At 38.2% G+C, this 21113-nt stretch overlaps 1 protein-coding gene across 4 annotated transcripts; it reads left to right on the top strand.

The window, feature by feature from the left end:
- The first annotated feature begins 1197 nt into the window (after positions 1 to 1197).
- Positions 1198 to 9773, top strand: il15l (interleukin 15, like). Of its 4 annotated transcripts, none has more exons than XM_067595567.1 (4): positions 1198 to 2412; positions 5106 to 5150; positions 6915 to 7046; positions 9017 to 9773. In XM_067595567.1, the coding sequence occupies exons 1-4, from the start codon at positions 2272 to 2274 to the stop codon at positions 9122 to 9124; spliced, it is 426 nt and encodes a 141-aa protein (XP_067451668.1). In that variant the 5' UTR covers positions 1198 to 2271; the 3' UTR covers positions 9125 to 9773. The 4 variants fall into 4 exon arrangements, with proteins under 4 accessions (XP_067451668.1, XP_067451669.1, XP_067451666.1 ...); XM_067595568.1 differs by having other exon boundaries at positions 1205 to 2412; positions 6918 to 7046; XM_067595565.1 differs by having other exon boundaries at positions 1308 to 2412; positions 5103 to 5150.
- The last annotated feature ends 11340 nt before the right edge of the window (positions 9774 to 21113 follow it).

Below are 21113 nucleotides of genomic sequence, written 5' to 3'. Positions count from 1 at the left end.
CTGAAATGTGTTGTTAGTCATTAGTTACTTGTGGATCATTACAAGTCCAACATGTCATTTTAGTAGATGCTGTTCTGTTCATAGTGTCAATCAGTGGTAGAAAGAGTACTCAGATCCTTTATTAAAGTAAAAGTATTAAGTAAAAGTCCTCTGAATGTTAGCATGAACACTGCCCAACACTTTCATTTTGTGGCTGTAATGAACTCTGGCGCTTCTGGGGGTTTTACAGTGTTAAATGACATACGATACATGATATGCATGACTCCCTTTTGAGAAACTTCCTTTCTTTCTCGTGAATTTCATACTCAGAGGTGAAGTATGTAACTCCAGAAAGATGTCATTTCCTGGTAAGAGGAGCAATAGTTTCCCTTTTGCAAAGTCCTGAAATTTACACAGGAGTTTAATGTGTTCACACACATTCCAGTCTGCCAAACACTTTGTTGAAGGCTTTATAACTAGACAAGGTGAAAGAAACTCAAGTTATCTATTTACTGAACCTGTTAAGGGGTGTTTGACTGGTGAATAATTATTTTCTTAGAGTGTATTAATGTGTGTATTCCAGCTTAAACCAATCAATAAGACACAAATAATAGTGTCCATGCCTTCTTTTTTTTTTTAAAATGTAGGTAGTTGGTAATTAACACAAGAACTTATAAATTGTTTTGATGAATAATCCACAAGAAATGCAATTTTTTTTTTGTCCAGTAAAATGTCTGAAATGTAAATGACACTTTCTGAAACATGTGAAACTGTAGTTTTATTAAGTTCCTCTTAATAAGAGATGTATCGGAGTATTTTTTGACAGAAATCTCCACTGAGGGATAGGAAAACAACTGTTTAGGCTATTTGCCTGAATTGACCCCTTAAAATATGTATGGTGACATTTAAAGTCGATTTTCTCATTAGCTTCATTTATTTCAAAGAGACAAGAGAGAGAGACATGAGACACAGGAGACTTTCCGGCTGGCTCGTATCAATAACAGCGGGATGAAGATGTTTCTTTTACTGGAAGTTACCAAATAGCTGTGTGCTTTTAATGTTTCAAACAGCACACAGTCCCAGTCGATGAATAAATCAGCTTTAAAGGCTTCAGGTAATTGAAGTATTATGAAGCGGAAGCCATTTTTATAACATTTATAAGTGGTCTTTTGCAACTTCTCATCATAGTAAAAAAAAATCAAAGGCAGGCATGTTGAGATGATTTATGAAGCTGCAGGGCTCTGAGAAAACTGATCCCAAAAAAGGAGGAGGAGGAGATGGCAAAAGAAACAGAGTTTGGGAAAAGAGGAGGGCATATAAGAGTATAGTGAAATGAAAGGGAGGAGGAGGAGGGGAGTGGGAGGAGTGAGAAAGTGAAAGGGCAGACGGAGAGGAAGAGGAGTGAGGTGAGATAGAGAGCAGGACGCTGGTGAAAGCTTGTCGTCTCCATGCTATCCATCGTTCATCCATTAATCCCACATACAGACTCCAGACTCCCACTTTTCAACCAGCTGGAGAGGGAACCAGTCTGCTCCTCAGCAGCTCCTGCAGCTTTTGGTGAAGCGAGAAAAAAAAAAAAAAAAGAATCACTGTAAGAAAATCGTTCTTCTGGAATTCACTGCACCGATCTGCTTTGGGACAGTTCTTTCCCTTAAAGTTGGAAAACAGAGAACTGAAGAGAAGAATTCACTTGGTGATACACTGAGATAAGCTATCGTTTCCTTTCATGGATTATATTGGTGTTTTTTTTCTTTTGAGATTTCAGCTATTTGGCTTCATATTTTAGATTTTTATTTATGTATTTTTTGCTAATGAACTGTTTTCCAGCAGTGGACCACCTGACTTTACTGAGGATTTACTGACGGAGAGTAAATGCAGTTGTAAATTTGATGTGATTCTTTCTTTGGAGCCACTTTCACATGTTTCTGGGCTGACTGATCTCTGTTCTCTGTCATTCACCACCTGCAGTCCGGCAGCTTGGTGCCTTGTTCGCACCTCAACAGTCCACCGGAGTCCTAAAAAGCTCTCACTGTAAATCATCCAGATTTTCTCAACCGTCCCGGGATTGAAACTGCCCTCTTGTTGGATTACAGGAATCTTGAGGACACGTGTGTGCTAGTTTCTTCCAGTGGGATCAAGATGCACCTCTAGACCTCCCAGCTTTACATCTGAACCCACCTGAGACTCCATGAGAGACCACAGAGGCGGTTTATCTCCAGGAGGATGCCGTAGTGTGAGTCAGCAGCCAGCAGCAGATAATGTGACGCAGATGATGGTTTTACTACCAGTGCCATGCTGAGAGGGAGGCCCACTCTTGCGAGTGTGCTTCTGTGTTGCATCTGTCTGCCTGTCCTGACGCAGGGCAACAAACCCAAACCCTGCAGCCGTGACAGCATCCGCCACGTCAATAAACTCATCAACGACAAAGACTTGGTACGAATTTCACCATCTGTCCTTTTTTATCTGCTTTCAACCAACAACATACAGTAACTGTGACAAATATTCCAATCAAACATTCTGATTAGATATCATGTTCAGAGGAGTGGCGTAGGTAGAAATTGTATTTTGGGTCGGCCCGTATAGAAATTGGTGGGTCATCTTCAACTTATGAAAAGTTAGAGGAAGAAAAAAAGGACAAACATATACAAACTGAAACATGAGTGACCATTTTACTTTGCAACATTCTGCATCACAAAAGGTAATAATAACAGCGAAACACTGTTGATCCAACATGTTCAACCAACAGAGCATCAGACTATAAAGGCTGAACAGTATAGACAAAAGGTGTCTTTTATAGCCTGTCCAGCCTAAAATACAGTACAGTATATATATGCACCGGGAAGACCAGCTGCTCATCAGCTCTACAGCGCACGACACTGTTTACTATTTTATTGCATAAAGTGACAACATAAATAAATCCAGACAGCAGAGAAGCTTTGAACTTAGACATAAATCAAACATGTCACATTCATTATGGCCCTACAGCCTTGTTGCTTCAGTAACTGGTCAGCTAATGAAAAACCAAATCTGCACATTTTACAGAAAACTGCGTTGTTACACTCTATGAACTGTGTCCGTACTACTTTGATGCCACTGTATGGCGAAACACATACAAGTGCTTTATAAATGGCACATAAATCAGCAGGTGAACCGATAGCAGCGAAATGTTTGAGTGTTAGTAAATAGTTGCAGCGGAAACGATAAGAGAGACGCTGTGTGCATTTACTAACGAGGCACAGCAGTGTAACTTCACTGATTACTTAAATCTCCCGACACGCTGACAGATCTAATGTTAATTAATGTTCTGTGTTCTTCTACACATCCTAAAAGGTCACACACACACACGCAGTCCAGGTTCAGGTTGTTTGGAGTAAAGCAGCCGTCCTCCTGATAAATCCTGAGCTCCATCAGAGCTTTCTAAAATATTGATTTCAGAAGCTAAATGTTTAATTCCAACCCAATCACCAGAATAAAACGTTGGCGTATGTTGTACGTTTCTGTAAACCACGGATACATTGAATGTCTACATTTCAATGTTGGACTTTATCAGTTGAATAATGATGTTTTATGTCTGGTTAGGTTTCGCAACAAAAACCACTTGGTTACGGTTAGAGAAAGATCATGGTTTGGTGTAAAATAAATAAATAATAATAAAATAAAAACAGCTGCCAATGCCCCAACGTCTCACTAAAAACACCTGGTTTTGTCAGTTGAAACAGGAAGTGGGAGTTGGTTGGCGCTCTCTGCTCATCCAACTTCCTGCCAACAAACCTCCCAACTATCCACTGACCTGTGCTCCTCCTCCTAAGAAGAAATAGATAGATATAGATCTCATGTGAACTACGTCACTGTAGAAATGTTGATATGATATGTATTACACGTGTCGAAACGTAGATATTCAACATATCCGTGGTTTGCAGAAACATACAATGGCAACGTTTTATTCTGGCGACCAGGTTGTTAATTGTGTCTCCTCTGGAGAGTTTCCACTGATCTGTCAAGGTGATGACTACAGTTTTTAGTAGTCGGGCTGACTACCGGCTTGCACACAACAGAAAAAAATTAAATTATTGCAACAACACAAAAGGGCCTATAGTCTAGCAGCAATCTCAAGGCTGCAACACCCCGGATCAGGCTGATCGGGAGAAAGCGCTGACCTCGCTGTGGGCTGATGAGTCTGGTGGTTGATGGAGGAGTTTCTTTTTCCACAACTTTTTTCCAAATAACACATTAAAAAACTTTGTTTAGCCATTGCCATAGGGTTAACATTACATCACTTGAAAAGCCAGCTGGTTGGCTGAAGGCAGCTCAGGAAGGTCCAGAGCAACTAAGGACAGTCCGGAGATGTCCTACAACCTATTTCAACAGTTCGGTTTTAATCAGAAGACAATTCAACACACGCAACAAGTCAACAATAAATGAAGTATATCAGGGCCTGTGCCATCTGTGCCACCCAGGTCTACTACTGGCTACATACCTGGTTCAGAGAGCAGCCACAGGTTTTAATCACCGTAATGATCCTGATAAAAGATGACTCATTCACCAAGTTTTTTTTTGCAACACACAACCAATAACCTCAGGCTGGAATGAAAAGATAAAGCATGTTGCAAACACTAATGATCGACTTGTGTTGTGAGATTCTCAGGGTGAAGTGTGTTATGAAAGACAAGATGAAAACACATCTTGTTGGGTCTTGCTCAGTCATCCTGGCAGTGAGTAAGAATGCTGCATAACAGACTCCCAAACTTCTCTCTCTTACAAGAGGAATTATGAAAGAGATCATTACAGCATGCAAGCAAGCAAAATGCTATTTATGTTGCACACTTCATTCCAGGTGTAAACACAATGCCAGACTGTATGATTTACTGTATGATTTACATTGGTGTTGCAGCCGCAACACCAATGTAAATCATACAAAATAAAATGCACATCACATCATGATCAAATTACATGTTCCAGCAACTGAGAGCACAGAAGTTAAAAGCAGCTTCAACATTTTTCGAGGAGATCCTGGGAATAATTAGACCCGTTCCGGATGACCTGACAGGTCGAAATGGTTTGTAGCTGACTTGTAATGACTGTACAGATGTAGAGCTGATGCAGAACCGTCTCTTTCTCCTCAGAAGTTGCTGGACTGCATGCTGTACACACCCACCACTGGAGACTACAAGGTATGAGCTTTCTCTCCGCTCTGACTCATTTATAATCATCATATCATATCCTCGTATCTCATATATACTCAATTCTTACAGACTCAGGAAGACAAAGGTCCTCAGCTGGTTAATTGCCTCAACTAAAAATGATCTTAGTCATCAGAGCCAATCGAGTTCAAACAGAAATTTAAAAGGAAATGAGAAGAAAGCCACAAGAATAAACAGAAACTATTTTAGGCCGTTAAAATATAAATGTTTATTTTAGGAAGTGGATTGTATTGTAACATATCATTATATCACTCAGCTAATGTCAGAAATCTGGCCTGGCTGCAGAGGCTGCCTGCATTTGGCAACAGTCTTACTGTAGTCATGGATTCTCAGCGTGCCTGTGGACGTCAGCCAGATTCTTACTGTGTGAGGTTATATCTGTGATTTCTGGTGATCCACAACTGTTCATATGACAACATCAAACATCACAGAGCCCAGTTAGCTCTACAGTTTCCCTGGATTCACCTCTGAGACCTGCTCTGGTTTTATACATAGGAACAGTGACTGATAAACAGTTTTCCATCCACACATGTGCTTTTTATTAGCTCTAATAAAACAGTAAAAAGTAATTTGTAAAAAGTAAGCTGTTTTTTCCATCTTCAGACTGAGATTGCTATAGCTGTGGAAGGGATGGTTCCCCAAATAAAGAAAAATATCCTCTATACCCAAATGAGCAATGAAACATGTTTTCTCACATGTTTCATTGTTCATTGTAGCTGTAGCAATCTCAGGGCTTCCCAAAGTTTGCCAGTGTATTTATACCCTACCTCTTAATTAAGAGTGCCCTCTACAGCTGTGAGGGCAGAGGGGTTGGAATGGAAAAGCATTTCATTTGAGTTTCAGAACTGTCAAACTTATAAATATGTGTGAAAATTCCCACTATTGAGCGAAAAATCTTAGCAAAAAACCCCAAAATGCAATTCTTCACCAATACTTTGTGTCATATTGGAAGGGTTATTATTCATTCCCTTGGACACAATCCTTTACTAAACTACTCTCTTTATTTCTTTTATTTTACATTTTATTCATCTGTGTGCACAAACTGATGAGCTGAACACAGTTTATTCATCTGCACTCTCAGTTTAGCAATATTTGCCCTCATCAATATTTTATTTTCTACCATATGCCCCCTTGGCAGGTAGTTCTGCAGTGCATGATTTACATCCTGAGAGCCACTGCAGGATGTCCTTTATACGGTGAGGCAGGAAGTCAAGTCAAAGCAAATTTTATTTGTACAGCTCAAATTACCATCAGGGGGCTTTTAAATCTGTATAGGAATACAACCTCCTCTATCCTTAGACCCTCGATTTCAGGAAGTAAAGATGTGGAGGTCGAGATGGTGAACCTGAAAGAAACATTTGCTTTTTTTAAAACCATAATCTCAGTCTTTCCTTAACTTTAACCATGCTGTTGCTGCCATGCCTACATGTAGTAGAAAGAAATAATTTGTGCAATATGAATATTCTGTCTGGTGATAAGGTTAAGGGAAAAAATAATACCAGAACTAAATAACCTAAGCTAGAGACAACTACGGAAGTGAGAAAATATATTCTTTCTTTCAGTGATTTGGGTGAAATGAAACTTTAAAACTGACTCTATGAAAGAAATTATATAAAAATACACATCAACATAAAAACTCCTGTGGTTCATTAAGATAATAAGTCTTTTATACTGAGGTTGTTGACTTCACAGCATCATCTTTCTCTCCCCCTCTTTGTCTCTCTCTCTCTCCAGCAGAACTGCCCCCGCTCCACCCTGAATTGCTTTGCTGATGAAGTTAATGTCCTCATCGAGGAGTCCAATAAAAACATAGCAGCACAAAGGTTATATGGAATGCTAAAAGCATTAGCAGGGCGCATCGACCAGGTGAGGAAGAGAGAAACAATTACAAGTCTGCAGAATGTGACTGATAAATTGATTGTGATTGGTTTGTAAAAGTCATTTAAAAAGCCACTTTAAGGAGAAAATACTGTAAAAGAGGTCATTTGAAGTTGTATAAGACGCATTTATTGCATTTACTCTTGTATACATATATATATATATATATATATATATATATATACATATGTATACATATGTGTATACATATGTATATTTTGACTTATACATGAAAATGAACCGCAGTTTAATTAGTAAGGTAGAGGCTGAAGATGATTTTATTTAGCTGTAGTTTATGATACAGTATCAGTATATTTAGGTGATTGGCCTCATTTCCATAGCAACAGCGGCCGAAGCTCATGCGTATTGTAGTTTTTCTTAGCCGTCCACCAAAATCACAGACAAACTGTGATTTCTTAGAATAAAGCTGAAATAATTAAAACTGGTGGTCATAATATAAACCTATAAGCTTCTTGAGTCCTGAGTTACTTCGTTCAGTAATATTGTATTGAGGAGACTGTTTGAAGAAAAATATGAAATGGGAATACAGAGTAGGGAGAGCAACATGTGTGGTGTTTACAGCTTGTCAAGTAAAGTCAATTAATACTGCTTTAAACGTCAAACTGTCAAAAGTATAGAGAAGATAGAATTAAAATTTGTCAAAGTCTGCTTCAATCTCTCTGTATATTAGAACAACTTCTTCACCACAGCCACAAGCCAGTCAAAAAGTATGGAAGATAACACCGGTTTATTAATGACTTTTATGGATTGTTGATTAAATGTTTTGCAATATCACATCCTGGTAGCTGGACACTGGAGCAGGGTGGGGATCGGAAAGTGAGGCGAGCTTTGAGAGCCAGATATCTCAGCAGCAGATCAATCAGTGACTGGCTCATTGTTACTGAACTTTACAGATTGATATCATATTCTGTTTGCTACACAAAACAAGAAATTCTTCAAAAATCTCTTGTGTGATCAGTCCAGTATTTAGATGTTGGAGATTGGGTTGTTACCAGAAATAATATGTCATCCTTGGCTTCTTTGATTGGGGACTACAGCGGAAATCTGTTTGCTAGATATAAAACGAGCTTAACAACAAGCAGATACACTCTCTTGAGTCTGTAAGAGCAGCCTTGGGTCATGCTCTACAACAGAAGAAAAATACACAAAAATGCAGTTCATGAGGAAAAAAATGAGGCTGCAAACCAGCCAACAATAGCCACGGGTAATTAATGTTTGCTGGAAGTAAACAGCTTTCACTAAAGAATTAGTTTGTTGGTTAAAACAAGTAAACAATTAGGTAAACCTCAAAAAGTCTTGGTATTTTCTTGCCTGGAGCAGCATGCATAGCGTACCGCCAATTCAACTGCAATAAAATCATTAAGATAAGTTAGAAAAAACAAGAGAATATAAAAAAAGGCAAACACAAAGTGGGGTAAAGAGACAGGAGCTAAAAAGGCCTGTTTCAGACACAGGCTGAACTGAGGGGCTGCATAAAGGGCCAGTATAAGATAATGTGCAGAATATGTGTCCTTAAACTTAAAGATCCCTTCAAGACTTGTTTTAAATTTGTGATTTTACAGCGAAGGGGGGGGCTTTAATAAAAGGCAGAGCCAAACTTTTAAAAAAAGGTGGGAGGTATGTTGGTGAAATTTGAGTCTTGTTTGTTTTATTCCTGCGTGGTTCAGTCTGGTTGAACGAGACAGGTTGGTTCTCCTCCTCCGTGTGATTCGTTTGGGCAAGTCTTAACACAGCAATCAACCAAAACAACTGCATAGAGACCCTTTAGAGGAAGTGGTCTCAGTCCGGTCACAAACTAACTCTGGAGTGGTTGGTTTGTGGTGGGAAACGTCATCCGACCTCCACCTGATCAACTACAAGCAATTTAGGACAACTGCTCTTTAGGTTTGTTTCTGTGGCCAATAATAAATGTATCTCTCTCTCTCTCACCCCCACAGTCAGAGTCAGAGTGTCTTCAGTGTGAGAGCCACAAGGAAGAAAAAGTGGAAAAATTCCTCTCAGATCTTCTTGAAATTCTTAAGCAGAATAACTCTGAGCACTGCTAAACTGGTTAACTGCTCCTCGATGCTCCCTCAAAGGACTTTTAGAAAGAGACTTCAAGAGCTGTTTTCCTCTTCATGAACTTCTCATGTCACCTGCGCACAAATAAAGTGCAGCATGCATGCATGCATGGTTTCTGAGCATCTTAGTGGTATTTTATTTACAGCTGGAGGGATGTTTCTATGTGCAAAGGAGACAATCAAGCTTATGCATTCTGCACATGCAAACTCTCAGAGCTTAGTAAATACAGAAGAGAAGAGGATCTTTTTTATGTAAACTTTAACAGCTTGAAAATAATACTGAGTTTATTCAACTCTAAATACTAATTGCTGCCAAGAGTATGTTCATTTGTACCACAGAAGTTGTAAAGTCAAAATGCAGGAGACTGTGTGTTCACGATTAGGCAACAAAAGCACTTCAGTGAAGGACACATCGTGAATTAGTTAAACGCTGAAAAAGTAAACAAGTCCCGTCTCATGTTGGTATTTACTTTTTCAATATTTAACTGAGGCAATGTTCTTTCCCTGTTGACCTCAAATGCTTCAGAGTTGCATAACAGGGGTCACTCTATACCTAAGCTGCCTACTTGTGTGCCTTTCTAATACTAAAAAATGTACCCTGTCATTGTATTAAAGCATTGTCTTCACAAAGGAATGTCTAAAGTCATGAGTCTGTTTAATTATCACCTGTGTTTTTCATCCTCTTGTTTTATAATCTAAGTGTCTTTACACTAGTATCTAAGTATCTTTAATACTACACTACACTAATCTCTTTGCACGACTGTCAGTATAAATCAGTCGAAAAATGACAATGAAAATGGGTATTAGAAGGAAATATTTGTATATTTGTGTGATGTGATATTATTATAAAACAACATTCATCACATAATGAGATAACCCAAATTATTTAAATTACCAAACTAGCCTAAATACCAGTAACGGACAATAATGAGCGATAATAATAACAATAAAAAACCACCGCACTTATGGGTGATTTAATGTCGCAACGAAAAATCTACATTAAAAAACCTACTAAAGACCAATCAGTTGTGTGACCACTGAGTGTAAACTCCATCTGTGGTCTTCTCATTAGCACAGGTAATCTTGCTTTTAATTTGACAAGTTTACATTATTAATTTCTAATTGACATTGTGGGTGTATGTGATGTGCTGTCGTGTGTAGCTTTGTATTTTGTATGGTGTGTCCTTTGTATGTGCAAATTAGCTTCGAGCTAACTCCGGTGCAGTGCATCTTTAATATTTAAAACTGCACACTGTCCCAATCAATAAATCAAATCTACAAATCTACACTCCGAGTAGACGTTCAGACGTTCTTGTCTGTGCATTTTCCACAGACAGCTTTGCTGCACTTCTGGCACTTGGCGAAAGGTTGTTTTTTTGCAGGTCATTCCTCCTCTGCTCCTTTTATAATTTAATCATGACTTGACGTAGTTGTCAAATCACACACACAACGAATGGCGTTGCCTGTCAACTTAGAATGTTTAAACATGAACCACGTAAAAATAAATGCATTTCATATGGTGGCGGTTATAGGTATGAATGGTGTAAAGGTATATAAAGTGTTTTTAATCTGGATTCATTTTTATTATTTTTAACAATGGGGGTGCTTCACAACATTATTTTAGCAAAAGTCAAAGGATGGGGGACATGAATATTTCATTAAAACACAGTAACATATAATTGCTATAAAAATATAACATAAGAATGTTAATCATGCTTTTTTTTGTTGCTAGGAGAACAATTAAATAGGTTGACAGTCAGACCATGTCCACACTAAGCCAGCTAAATTCATAAACACATGTTCCTCTCTCTGTTTTGGCCCTCTGTCCAGACTGAAACATTTTTCTCCCGAGAGACAAGTTTTTCCATACCGGCCTCCAGTGTATGGAAAGCCGAAAGTGCCATAATTCACCTCTATTTTTATGTGATTCACATTAAAATGCAGTTTTTTACAATTTTATTCATCAAAAACGCCACTATTTTGAGTACTCTAGTGAGGTACAGTAAAACACCGTTTTTTGCATCATAAAAAGATTTTTTTTTTTTTTAAAAAAAACAGTTTTTTGCAGTGTTTTTTCCGTAGGGTAATGAGCCCTTCCATTCGTTTTGCATAGCCAGTAAGTTCAAAGTTTCTGTAACCAATCAGTGAACAGTAAAGCAATTCAACGATGAAAGGTGCCTGCCATTGTTAGGCTGTAGATCTGTGTTGTCTTTATGAATTGTACAGTACTCAGAATCAGAGGGTAAAATATTGATTTGCATGAAAATATAATCACATTGCTTGCCCTCATTGTCTTTTAAAATAACCTGTAGTGTAAAATATAACTGTATTGGGTTATCTGTCACTTCAAGAGATGGGAACTTAGACGATAGCTAGCTAATTTAGCTAATTGTCTTTATTTACTGCAAGATGATTATGAACTGTAATTTTCAGGATTCATTGAATTAAATATTGATTTGTCTGAGAATATAACCTTTTTACCTTACCTTCTTTTAAAATGACCTGTATTGATCATCACTGAAGATACGCACCAAGAACTAAATTACTCTTATCGCAGGAAACTGTTGATATCCTAATGGTCTGAGAGGTAGGCTTCACATTCAAGCATTCCAGGATCAAATCGTAACCTCAACATCTTCAATTTTCCCCTTTTGCAGCTCTTGAAATGTGGCTTGTATTTAGCTGTGATGTAAAGTATATTATGAACAATCTCTGGCACAAGTATTTCCTGCAGGATTAATAAAGTTCTATCTTACTTTTATCTTATGCTGACATTTCTAATTCACCTGTGCCTAGTTCACTACCAGTAATACACAATTAGGCAATACTTCTACTACTTCTGCCAAATCCAGTGCCATTCTGCAGTAGCAACGGCTATGGGTTCTCCAGTAGTACAAGGTAGTCTTCTGCTATCACAATTCACAGCAATGAAATGGGAATCCATCAACATGAGAAATGCTAGCATTGATCCAGCCCAAACTAGATCTGACTATATCAAAACTATACAACAAAGTGGTTATCCAACTTATTCTGAATTGCGTACAAAGTGGCTTCACAAACATTGCAGCATTTTCTGCTCACATTTCATCATATGTTTACAGCACTATTACATATTTGTAAATAGCTGACATAATAACAAAGTAACATAACAAAGTGTGTTACACCTGGCCAGGGCCACACAGAAACCTTTAGAGGGGCAGGTGGCACAAGATTTTAAAACACCATACACCAACATTATTTACAGCATAACCTGTTGAATTATAGCAACCAGTTTTCAAACAGAATATAACATGGAATCTTACAACAAACCGCATCATATTATATGATTACTGGGGGGCTGTGATTCGCTCTCATCTCTACTGTCAGCATATAGCATCTCAAATATTCCTGTCTGTGTAGCCCCATCATAAAAACGACATTTGCAGTTATATGTCATTATAACAGCAGAGGTCTGTACTACGAAGCAGGCTTTTGGTGTTAGCGAGGTAACTTCAGGTTTAACTCAAGCGGCAACCTCCAGGGCTGAAAAATTAAGCCAATGCGGAAGTGCCAAAAACTGTAGTTCCTTGAATGGCCACTTGAGGCTCCAAAACCGAGTCAATCCCCGTAGACCCCCATGTTAAAATGCCCAACTTTACAGCAGAAATAAACATGTTTACAGCCTGGTACAAAAAATGGTTTTGGTCTCTGTAGCTAATTTCCTCTTTCATGACAACTGTACGGGGGGTGAATTTTTTTATAACTCACCCGATTAAATTTTATTAAGCCGTAAAGTTATGCATAATGAAGGACATGGCTGCTTTGAGTGACAAGTTCACCAGCAGTGGCTTGTTTCAGCCATTCGGCCCGCCTCTTTGCCCATTTTTGATTGGCTGGGAGTTAGGCAGCGTCACGTACTGCGAAGATGGCGACGGCCAGAGCGGCTCACTTTGGGCTTCAGAACCGCTCTTCAGAAACCAGCGAGTGACGTCACGGTAACTACATCCATATTTTTATACAGTCTATGGTTTAACTCTGGGTTTTCAGTCCTACGACGCTGGTTCATTTCTTACTGGGGTTCATCACCCCAGGCCTCAGATGCTAGATGACTAAACAAGCAGCAATCCAAACATTCACTCATCTGTACGCATCTCTTATAAAAAAAAAAGTTTACACAATTTCAAAACAAAACAGAGTAAGCAGAGCTTTCTGTTGGTCTTTTTATTTATCTCTTCTTTTTTATTTACATCTACCACTTCTTACAGCAAAATGACCTGCAGCTGTTATGTAGATCCGCCATGGCAATAAAAACAATATATCTGTAGTGATGCATTTCTACCACATTATAATGGTTTCATAGTATGTTGAGTATCACCATTGTGCTGAACGCAACGCAAAAGAGGCCTGTGTTTTACCTGATGAGGTACATTGTACAGTTGCTGTTGAGGGGGTTGCTGGGGAGGTTGTTGCTGTTGCTGTCGTTGTTGCTGCTGTTCATCGTACTTTATGTTGAGTTGTGGGACATGGGCAGGATCAGATGGATGTTGTAGTCCAAGTAGATTCAAGAATGGCCCCTCTCTGGCCTCAGTCTCCCTCTCCTGAGCTTCTGTTTCCTGCACACTTTGTTCATTCATGATGTGTCCTAATGGAATTTCAGCTGTGACCCAGGAAGCCGACACTCAGATGCTCTTAAAAGGAGTAAGTGAATAAGAAAACTGACTAAAAGCTCTGTTTAGTGCACAGTTTGATGTGTCATCACATTCATTTCATGTGTGTTTCTGCCCTCGTTTTTTGTTTTCGAAATTATGTAAACTTTCTTGTGAGAGATGTGCACAGATGTGTACAGCGAATGTTTGGATTGTTGCCTGTTTAGTCATCATAGCATCTGCTGTTATAAGCTGCTGTTGTCATGACATGGCTACACAGACAGGAATATTTGAGACACTATATGCTGACAAAAATCCACAGTGTGTCCACACAGTCATTTAAAAGTTGATGAGAAGCTTATACGAGGCTTCAGCAGTCTGAGTTAATCATATCAAGTGGATATCTGACACATTTACAGTCTTTTTAGCATCAAATTCCCTCTTTGTGTTTCCCCAGACAGTGTTTCCCTGTTGAGCTGCGGTGGAAGTATAGTAATGGTCAGTATGAACAGGAGGAATGATTACAGCAAGAAAAAAAAAGTTTCACTGTTCCTTTGGGCTCCTGACTGTTGTTTTAAGACAGATTTGAAAAAGGTTTGTGAAAGCTGTTTTCTGTGCTACACTGACAAGCTAATCAGTTATCTAGCCTGCGCACTGACGTCATCAGCATGTTTTTCCACAGTGGATGTTTGTTCTGTAGTTCGTTCAGTAAGTCAACAACGGACAAAAAGTAGACCAATCAAAGCCTAGAACCCGCCTAATTATCATAAAAGTTGTAGTAGAAGTTATTTTCATTATTGACTAATCAGTCGCTTATTTTCTCGATAATCATTAGTTGTTTGGTACATAAAATGTCAGAAAATGGTGAAAAATGTCGATCAGTGTTTCCCAAAGCCCAACATGACGTCCTAAAATGTCTTGTTTTGTCCACAACTTAAAGATATTTAGTTTACTGTCACAGAGGACTAAAGAAACCAGAAAATATTCATATTTGAGAGGCTGGAATCTGAGAATTTGGACATTTTCTTCTTATAAAATGATTCAAAACAATGAGTCGATAAACAAAATAGTTGGCGATTACTTTTCTGTCAGTCCTCTAATCAATTAATTGACTGATCATTACAGCTCTAGTAGAAGTATAGTGGTCTTCCAGTCTTCTGTTTTATCAGTACAATCAGAAAAAAAAACCTCAAACTACACACACAGTAATGAAAATTTTAGAAAAAAAAAAGTATTGTTACATTAAACGTTAAAGGTTTTCACTCAAAAGAACAGATGTTGCAGCTGTTTTATCTCACTAAATAATGATGAAAGGAAGTAGCGCAGGTAGGGTTGGAAATATAAACTTTACAACAGAGGTCCACAGCTTCTCACCAAACGTTGTCATTAACATCTACTCTCACAGCAGCTGTGCAGCATCCCTCCTTCTTTGCTGCTTTTAGTATTTTGTTATGCAGTTATCTAAACGAAGATCTAAGCAATCCATTCAAACTCTTCTGTATATTTGCATGCAGTAAACAAAAAGTGGAAGAAAGCCTTCATGTACACATTATAAGGAAACTTTTTGAGGCAGCTGCAGTCAGCTGCTCAGTGCTTTCTACTGAGCATTTTACAGTTAATTATGGACGATATGTACTCAATCAGCCGAATCTGCTTTTCTGCAGGCCTTCAACGACAAGAAGCTATTTGCTGAAGATGTCATCGTCCACGACAACTTCAAGCATTTCTAACGAGTCAAGCGATGAGGTGAAGATGTATTTAATTATTTAGTCTATAGTACTATAGGTTATAGCTCATAAGTAAGATAGCAATTATGAGTGTTTTATTGTTTTGGTAAAACAAGCTAACATTAGCAACGCCATGCTAAACAAAACTTACGTTATTTTATTCTAACGTTAGGCATTATTGATAGCAAGATAGCGTTGGCAGGATAACGTTACATATTTTATTATCCATTTGCAGAGTCAAGTACTGGAGGTTAGAGGAGGAGGAAGAGGGCGAGAAAGAGGGCGAGTTAGCGGTTCTGCTGCAGGCAGGGCCAGGCAAGGGAGGAGAGCAAACACCAGCACCGCGGAAGCAGGGGAAGAGGCTGGAAACCCTCCGAAGGGACCGAAGCGACTGAGGTTTGTGACATTATTTATACAATTATTTTATCATATTCCTACCCATTCTGCACAATATTAAAAATGCCAATACAATACAAAGTGGTATTTACATAGCAGCTCTGTGCTTTACATTACTGTAGTCTGTATAGTTATGTGTTATCAGTGTAACATGAGTCAGTAGCCCCTTTTACACAGCCCGTTCAATGTGGGAATACTGTGCCTGTAATCTGCCTCGCTGTTCTGTTTAGCCCGTATTCAGACCAAATCAGGCGGCGCAGCGCACAGCTGCAGGGTTGAAGAAGTGTGTGGGTGTGTTTATGCTTTGCTTGCTATGCTTTAGAAGCTAACCGCTGTGAAAAAATCAGAAAATAACCGTTTATTGATCTGATTCACCAGCTTCCCCACTAACGTTACTAGCGCTCCCTCTCTTCATTCACCCTCTAGCTCACTCGACCACAGCTGATCTCTCTCTCTTTTTCTCTCATCTTTTTAAAATGAGTCGCGAAGCCAACAGAAAAGTCTAAATTTACTTTTAATGTTATCAAACGAAGAGAAATGTCCTCCCCTTGGATCCTCTTTATGGCTATAATGCGGGTTCTCTGTATTAAAGAGGCTACTGAAAACATCAGCAACACTACTGAATGATTATATAAATACTATATAGGAACAGTATCGAGCAGCAATATTTTGACTTTTTAAAAAAAATCATGTTATTGTTGTAGACATGTTTGGGAACACTGGACAGCCTACAATCCATATTCTGCACTACCATTACCATATTTCCAACATATCATGAAACTTATAACCTATAAAGCCTTATCAACACCCATGATTCACTGGCACTGCTGTTCCTCGTCTGCTCCAGGAGCTGTGTGTAGAGCAGCAGCTGCATGGAAAACTGCTTCTGTGGAAGACAGTACCATTACACATAGAGTTAATTTACTATTTCATACATTTTATACAGTTGTACATGTGAAAATAGTACTATTTAACCAAGAGTAGGACTTACAGGGTAAATTAAGATGCTACATAGGCAAACAAATGTGTATCACTTACCTAGACCTCTCCTGACTTGGTCTGTAATACTTCTGATATGGCGGGTGTGAATGTCACAGACATGGTGAATAATGCCAACCCATAGTGCCTGAGAAAAATAAAACAGCACAAATGAATGAACTTACTATTATAAATCATCTATCTATCTATCTATCTATCAATCTATCTATTTAATGTGCTCACCAGAAACTGTTCAACCTTATTCCATGCAGATTTTCATCCCAACAAGAGACTAGATCAGATTATTTAATTGATTAACACACTTTCAGTCAGAGACAAGTAGCTATTCAGTGAAATCAACTTTTGTTGTCTTTGGTTGTAATGAAAACTCCCAGCCATTAATGGCACATGGTGAAATACCCCTGACCTATTACACAGTTGCTTTAGGATGAAGATAAAGGCAATACCATGCATCAATGCTACAGGACCTCTCTCATAGCTGGAGAAACAACAGCAACATCAAGAAAATAAGTGTTACATGACACAGTCACAAACCCTTGTAATACATTATGTTACGTCCTAAGATGCTGGGAGCCTTGGCTGGCCTGGATAAACACACCAAAATAAATAACAGAAAAATTCTACTTATGACTCATAAATGTAAAATTAAAACTCTGGTAGCAATTACATGTTTTTCAACATTGAAACGGGGAAAACGTTACTTGTATTGGACTATAAGCTAACTTTGCCCCCCAATGTGTACATGTGCTCCTAAATGACAAATTAGGAGCAAACAATGAAATCAGCACTGTGAAAAATATAAATATAAATTCACAGGATGTATTAACTTGGTGATGAGCAGACTTCTCCTCAGTTTATCTTTCACACTAACTCATTACTCTGACTCACCGTCTTTAGCACATCACCAGCGCTAAATATCTTAGTTATCAGTCAATGTGTTGTCTTACTGCCAAAGAAAATGAATAAATTGTTGGGTTATTAGCACGACGTCGCCTCCCTGTTGTCTCTTATCAGACCACCAGCTTCGTGAGAGGCACAAACTGAAGCTAAAGTGTGCTAATATTTAATGTTACATGGCGGTGTTTCTTTTCAGGGAAACTAATGTACTGCTAATAAACATTGTACATCATCTAGGTTTTGAACCATTACCAGCGGGCAAAATAAATATACATTACACTCTTACCTGTCCAGCAGTAAACGGGAAACTTCAGCATCAGTCTGCAAACATTTCACTCATCAGGGATTTCCATCTGAGTTTATCCTCATTTTATGCCGTTGCTTGTCCCGATTTCGTTAAGCTTCTTCGTGTTTTCGTTTCTTTGACGACGACAATTCACGCTCCTGTGATTTTCTAAATAAGTATGATCCTCCATTTATCAGATTTTGGTTTCAAAAACTTCTCACAATACAAAATGTTTGGTCCGTCCTTCTTCTTCGTTTTAAAACCGGTGCATTTCCAGTAGTCGCCCACTGAATCTAAAACGCGTAAGGCCCTCACTGGAGCCAGTGATAGGTTTGTCCATTCTGCGGACAATGTTTCTACTACAGTAGAAACTACTGTAGAAACATGGCGATGAAACATGGCGGCCACCGTGGAGGGGGACCTGCTCCCATGTAGATATAAAGGGCTTATTTCTAAGGTAATGAAAACACAACAATTATTATTTTCAGCTGATTAGACACTAATTAAGATATACTTATAAATAACCTATTCCATTTTTACCAAGTCTGTTCTTTTAGATGTTACTAAATACTATACACTGGGCCTTTAAGGTAAGGCAAGTTTACAATTAAAGTATAATTTAATATAATAATTTTTCTCTTTTTTTCGTGTCAACAAGTCATATGAAAAGATCAAATCATGTGTCATGTGTAGCTACTGCTGGCTCCTGCTGAAATCTTTAAAACCAGCTCACAAATATATTGTTTCATGTTTAAAAAAGCGTCAGTAATTTCCCTAAAACAGCCGGACACTTTTAAGCAAACAAAACAACGAGGAGGAAATGTATTTGTTGGGGACTAGAGGATCCCCTCTCCTCCTGCACGTCTCTAGGCTTTACTTTTTTTATCTCTACAACATCCTCATTTTAATATTTCCACATAGCATCTATCTACAAAACATCCAACAATTTCATGCTGATGTTACATGACTTTACATAAAATAGTGAGCTTTTCTTTATCTGTCACTTGCATCAGAGTACATGGAACTTTTGAACTTCTTCTTATTCACTTTTTTTGAGATTGTTATCGAAGGATTTCTGCAAGATGCATGAACACAGCTCCTGTATTGCCTCAGAATTTCAGTTTTGTGATGTTTGTTTGTATTTGTATAGTCATTCTTGAAGGCTCAGTTCTAGTTTAGTACACGTTACACAAGGTGTGCAAATTCCTCAGAAACTGGTGCAACACATTAAGTTATGTTAATTTGTTCCCAACTTTAATTAAATAAAATAGTTTAAAGTAGGCTTGAAGAGAGTTTGTCTTGGCCACATACAGTGAAACTTTCAACAGTAATCTTGCATGACATCATGTGTCTGTACTTTCTAAAACTGTTAGACATCACTGTTCAACAATAATGATGTTTTATGATGTGACAGTGCTGTGGTTAAGGTCTGGTTAGGTTTAGGGAAAGATCATGGTTTGGGTTAAAATGATCACTTTGTTAAGGTTAGAGAAACGTGCTGTGGGTTAAAGTTACTACTTCCTTAAAGTTAGGCCACCTCCGTCGTCATGGCAACAATAATAACCATGGGGTTAAGGTTAGGGGACGATCGTAGTTACTTTTTTCCCCCGACTTGCGGTTGGAAACAGGAAACAAACAGCGGTCTCCTGTGAAAGTCCACTGTTGGGTTAAAGCCTCCGTCTAGCCTCCTCCTCTGAATGAGGAAATCTGTCCACATATGTAAACGTCATCTGAACTGCACCACTGTTCTGCCTCACAATTACTACAACTGCTAGATGGCAGCTGGCACTCAAACTAACTATAGGTGGTTTTGGGGGGACTGACATTATGACCTGTTGTGTCAATTTTCTTGGGAGGACAGTCTCTGATTGGTCTACTGTTTGTAACATGGTAACTACACCTTTATCATCTTTAGTTGTATTGGACCATCATGGTCGATGTTGGAAACCAATGAGCAATATTGTATTTATTTTTAGGATTTTTGCATCAATGTGAGAAAGTACTCTGATTTTGATGATTATTGATGTTTGAAATGTCCTTATATAACAATATATAGAGATAACATTTTATCAAATTACATATATTGTGACATAGGAAACCCCCTACAGTATATATAAGAAATTTTGGTAACACTTTACAATAAGGGTACATTAATTAATATTAGTTAATGCAATTATATGCATTAACTAACAGTTAATTAACAGTTAACTAATGTGTCTAGTAATCATTCACTAACGTGAATGTTAATTAAGTATTAATTTATTCATTAGTTAATAGTCTATAAAGATGCTATTAAGATTAGTTAATACTGTAATAAGCATTAACTAACACTTAATTAATACAATAATAAGCATTAAGTAACTGTTAACAAATGTCTTGTTAACATTTATTAAGGATTTACATGTTAATTAAGGTACTAACCAATATTAGTAAATGGTTGATAAAGATGTTAAGATGTATGTCATGAAGTTCACAGCTAAGCCATTTCATTAAGAGAAATATAAATGTTTATCTAAGGGTAATAATTGTCCACTTACTGGTCCATCCTCCAACTTCTGACTTATCTTTGGTAAAGGTTGAGATCAGTGGACACGCTCCATGGTCTTCATGTAGAGGTATGCTTGTTCCTTTGTCGTCATGTAGATATTCCTTAACTTATAGCCTATCCCTTAAGCAACACTTTATAAATGCAAACAAATGCTGAATAAGCATTACTTAACCATAAGTCACCATTTATTAATTCTCTTTGTACCCCTTTAAAAACATATTTCTTCAAGAGAGGAAAGAGCTGTGATGTAAAAGTAATAGTTTAAGGGAGTTCTCTACTGAAGACTTACTGAGACTGTTTCCACTATTTCCAGGGACTGACATGTATCTGTTAGCTGAACATCTGATTCCACTTTGTCTTTGAGCTCATCTGATCCTCTGAGCTGAGCAGCATCCTCTGAGCTGAGCAGCAATAGGGAATATTGCCAGTTCTTAGAGGGAAAATAGTCACTGAATTCATCTACAATTTCACTGAAAATGAGGCAAGAAGCAGCGAC

This window comes from Thunnus thynnus, chromosome 7 (assembly GCF_963924715.1).
Source record: "Thunnus thynnus chromosome 7, fThuThy2.1, whole genome shotgun sequence".
NCBI lineage: Eukaryota > Metazoa > Chordata > Actinopteri > Scombriformes > Scombridae > Thunnus > Thunnus thynnus.
Note: the sequence above shows the minus strand (reverse complement) of the source record. Positions and strands in the feature narration are given on the sequence as shown.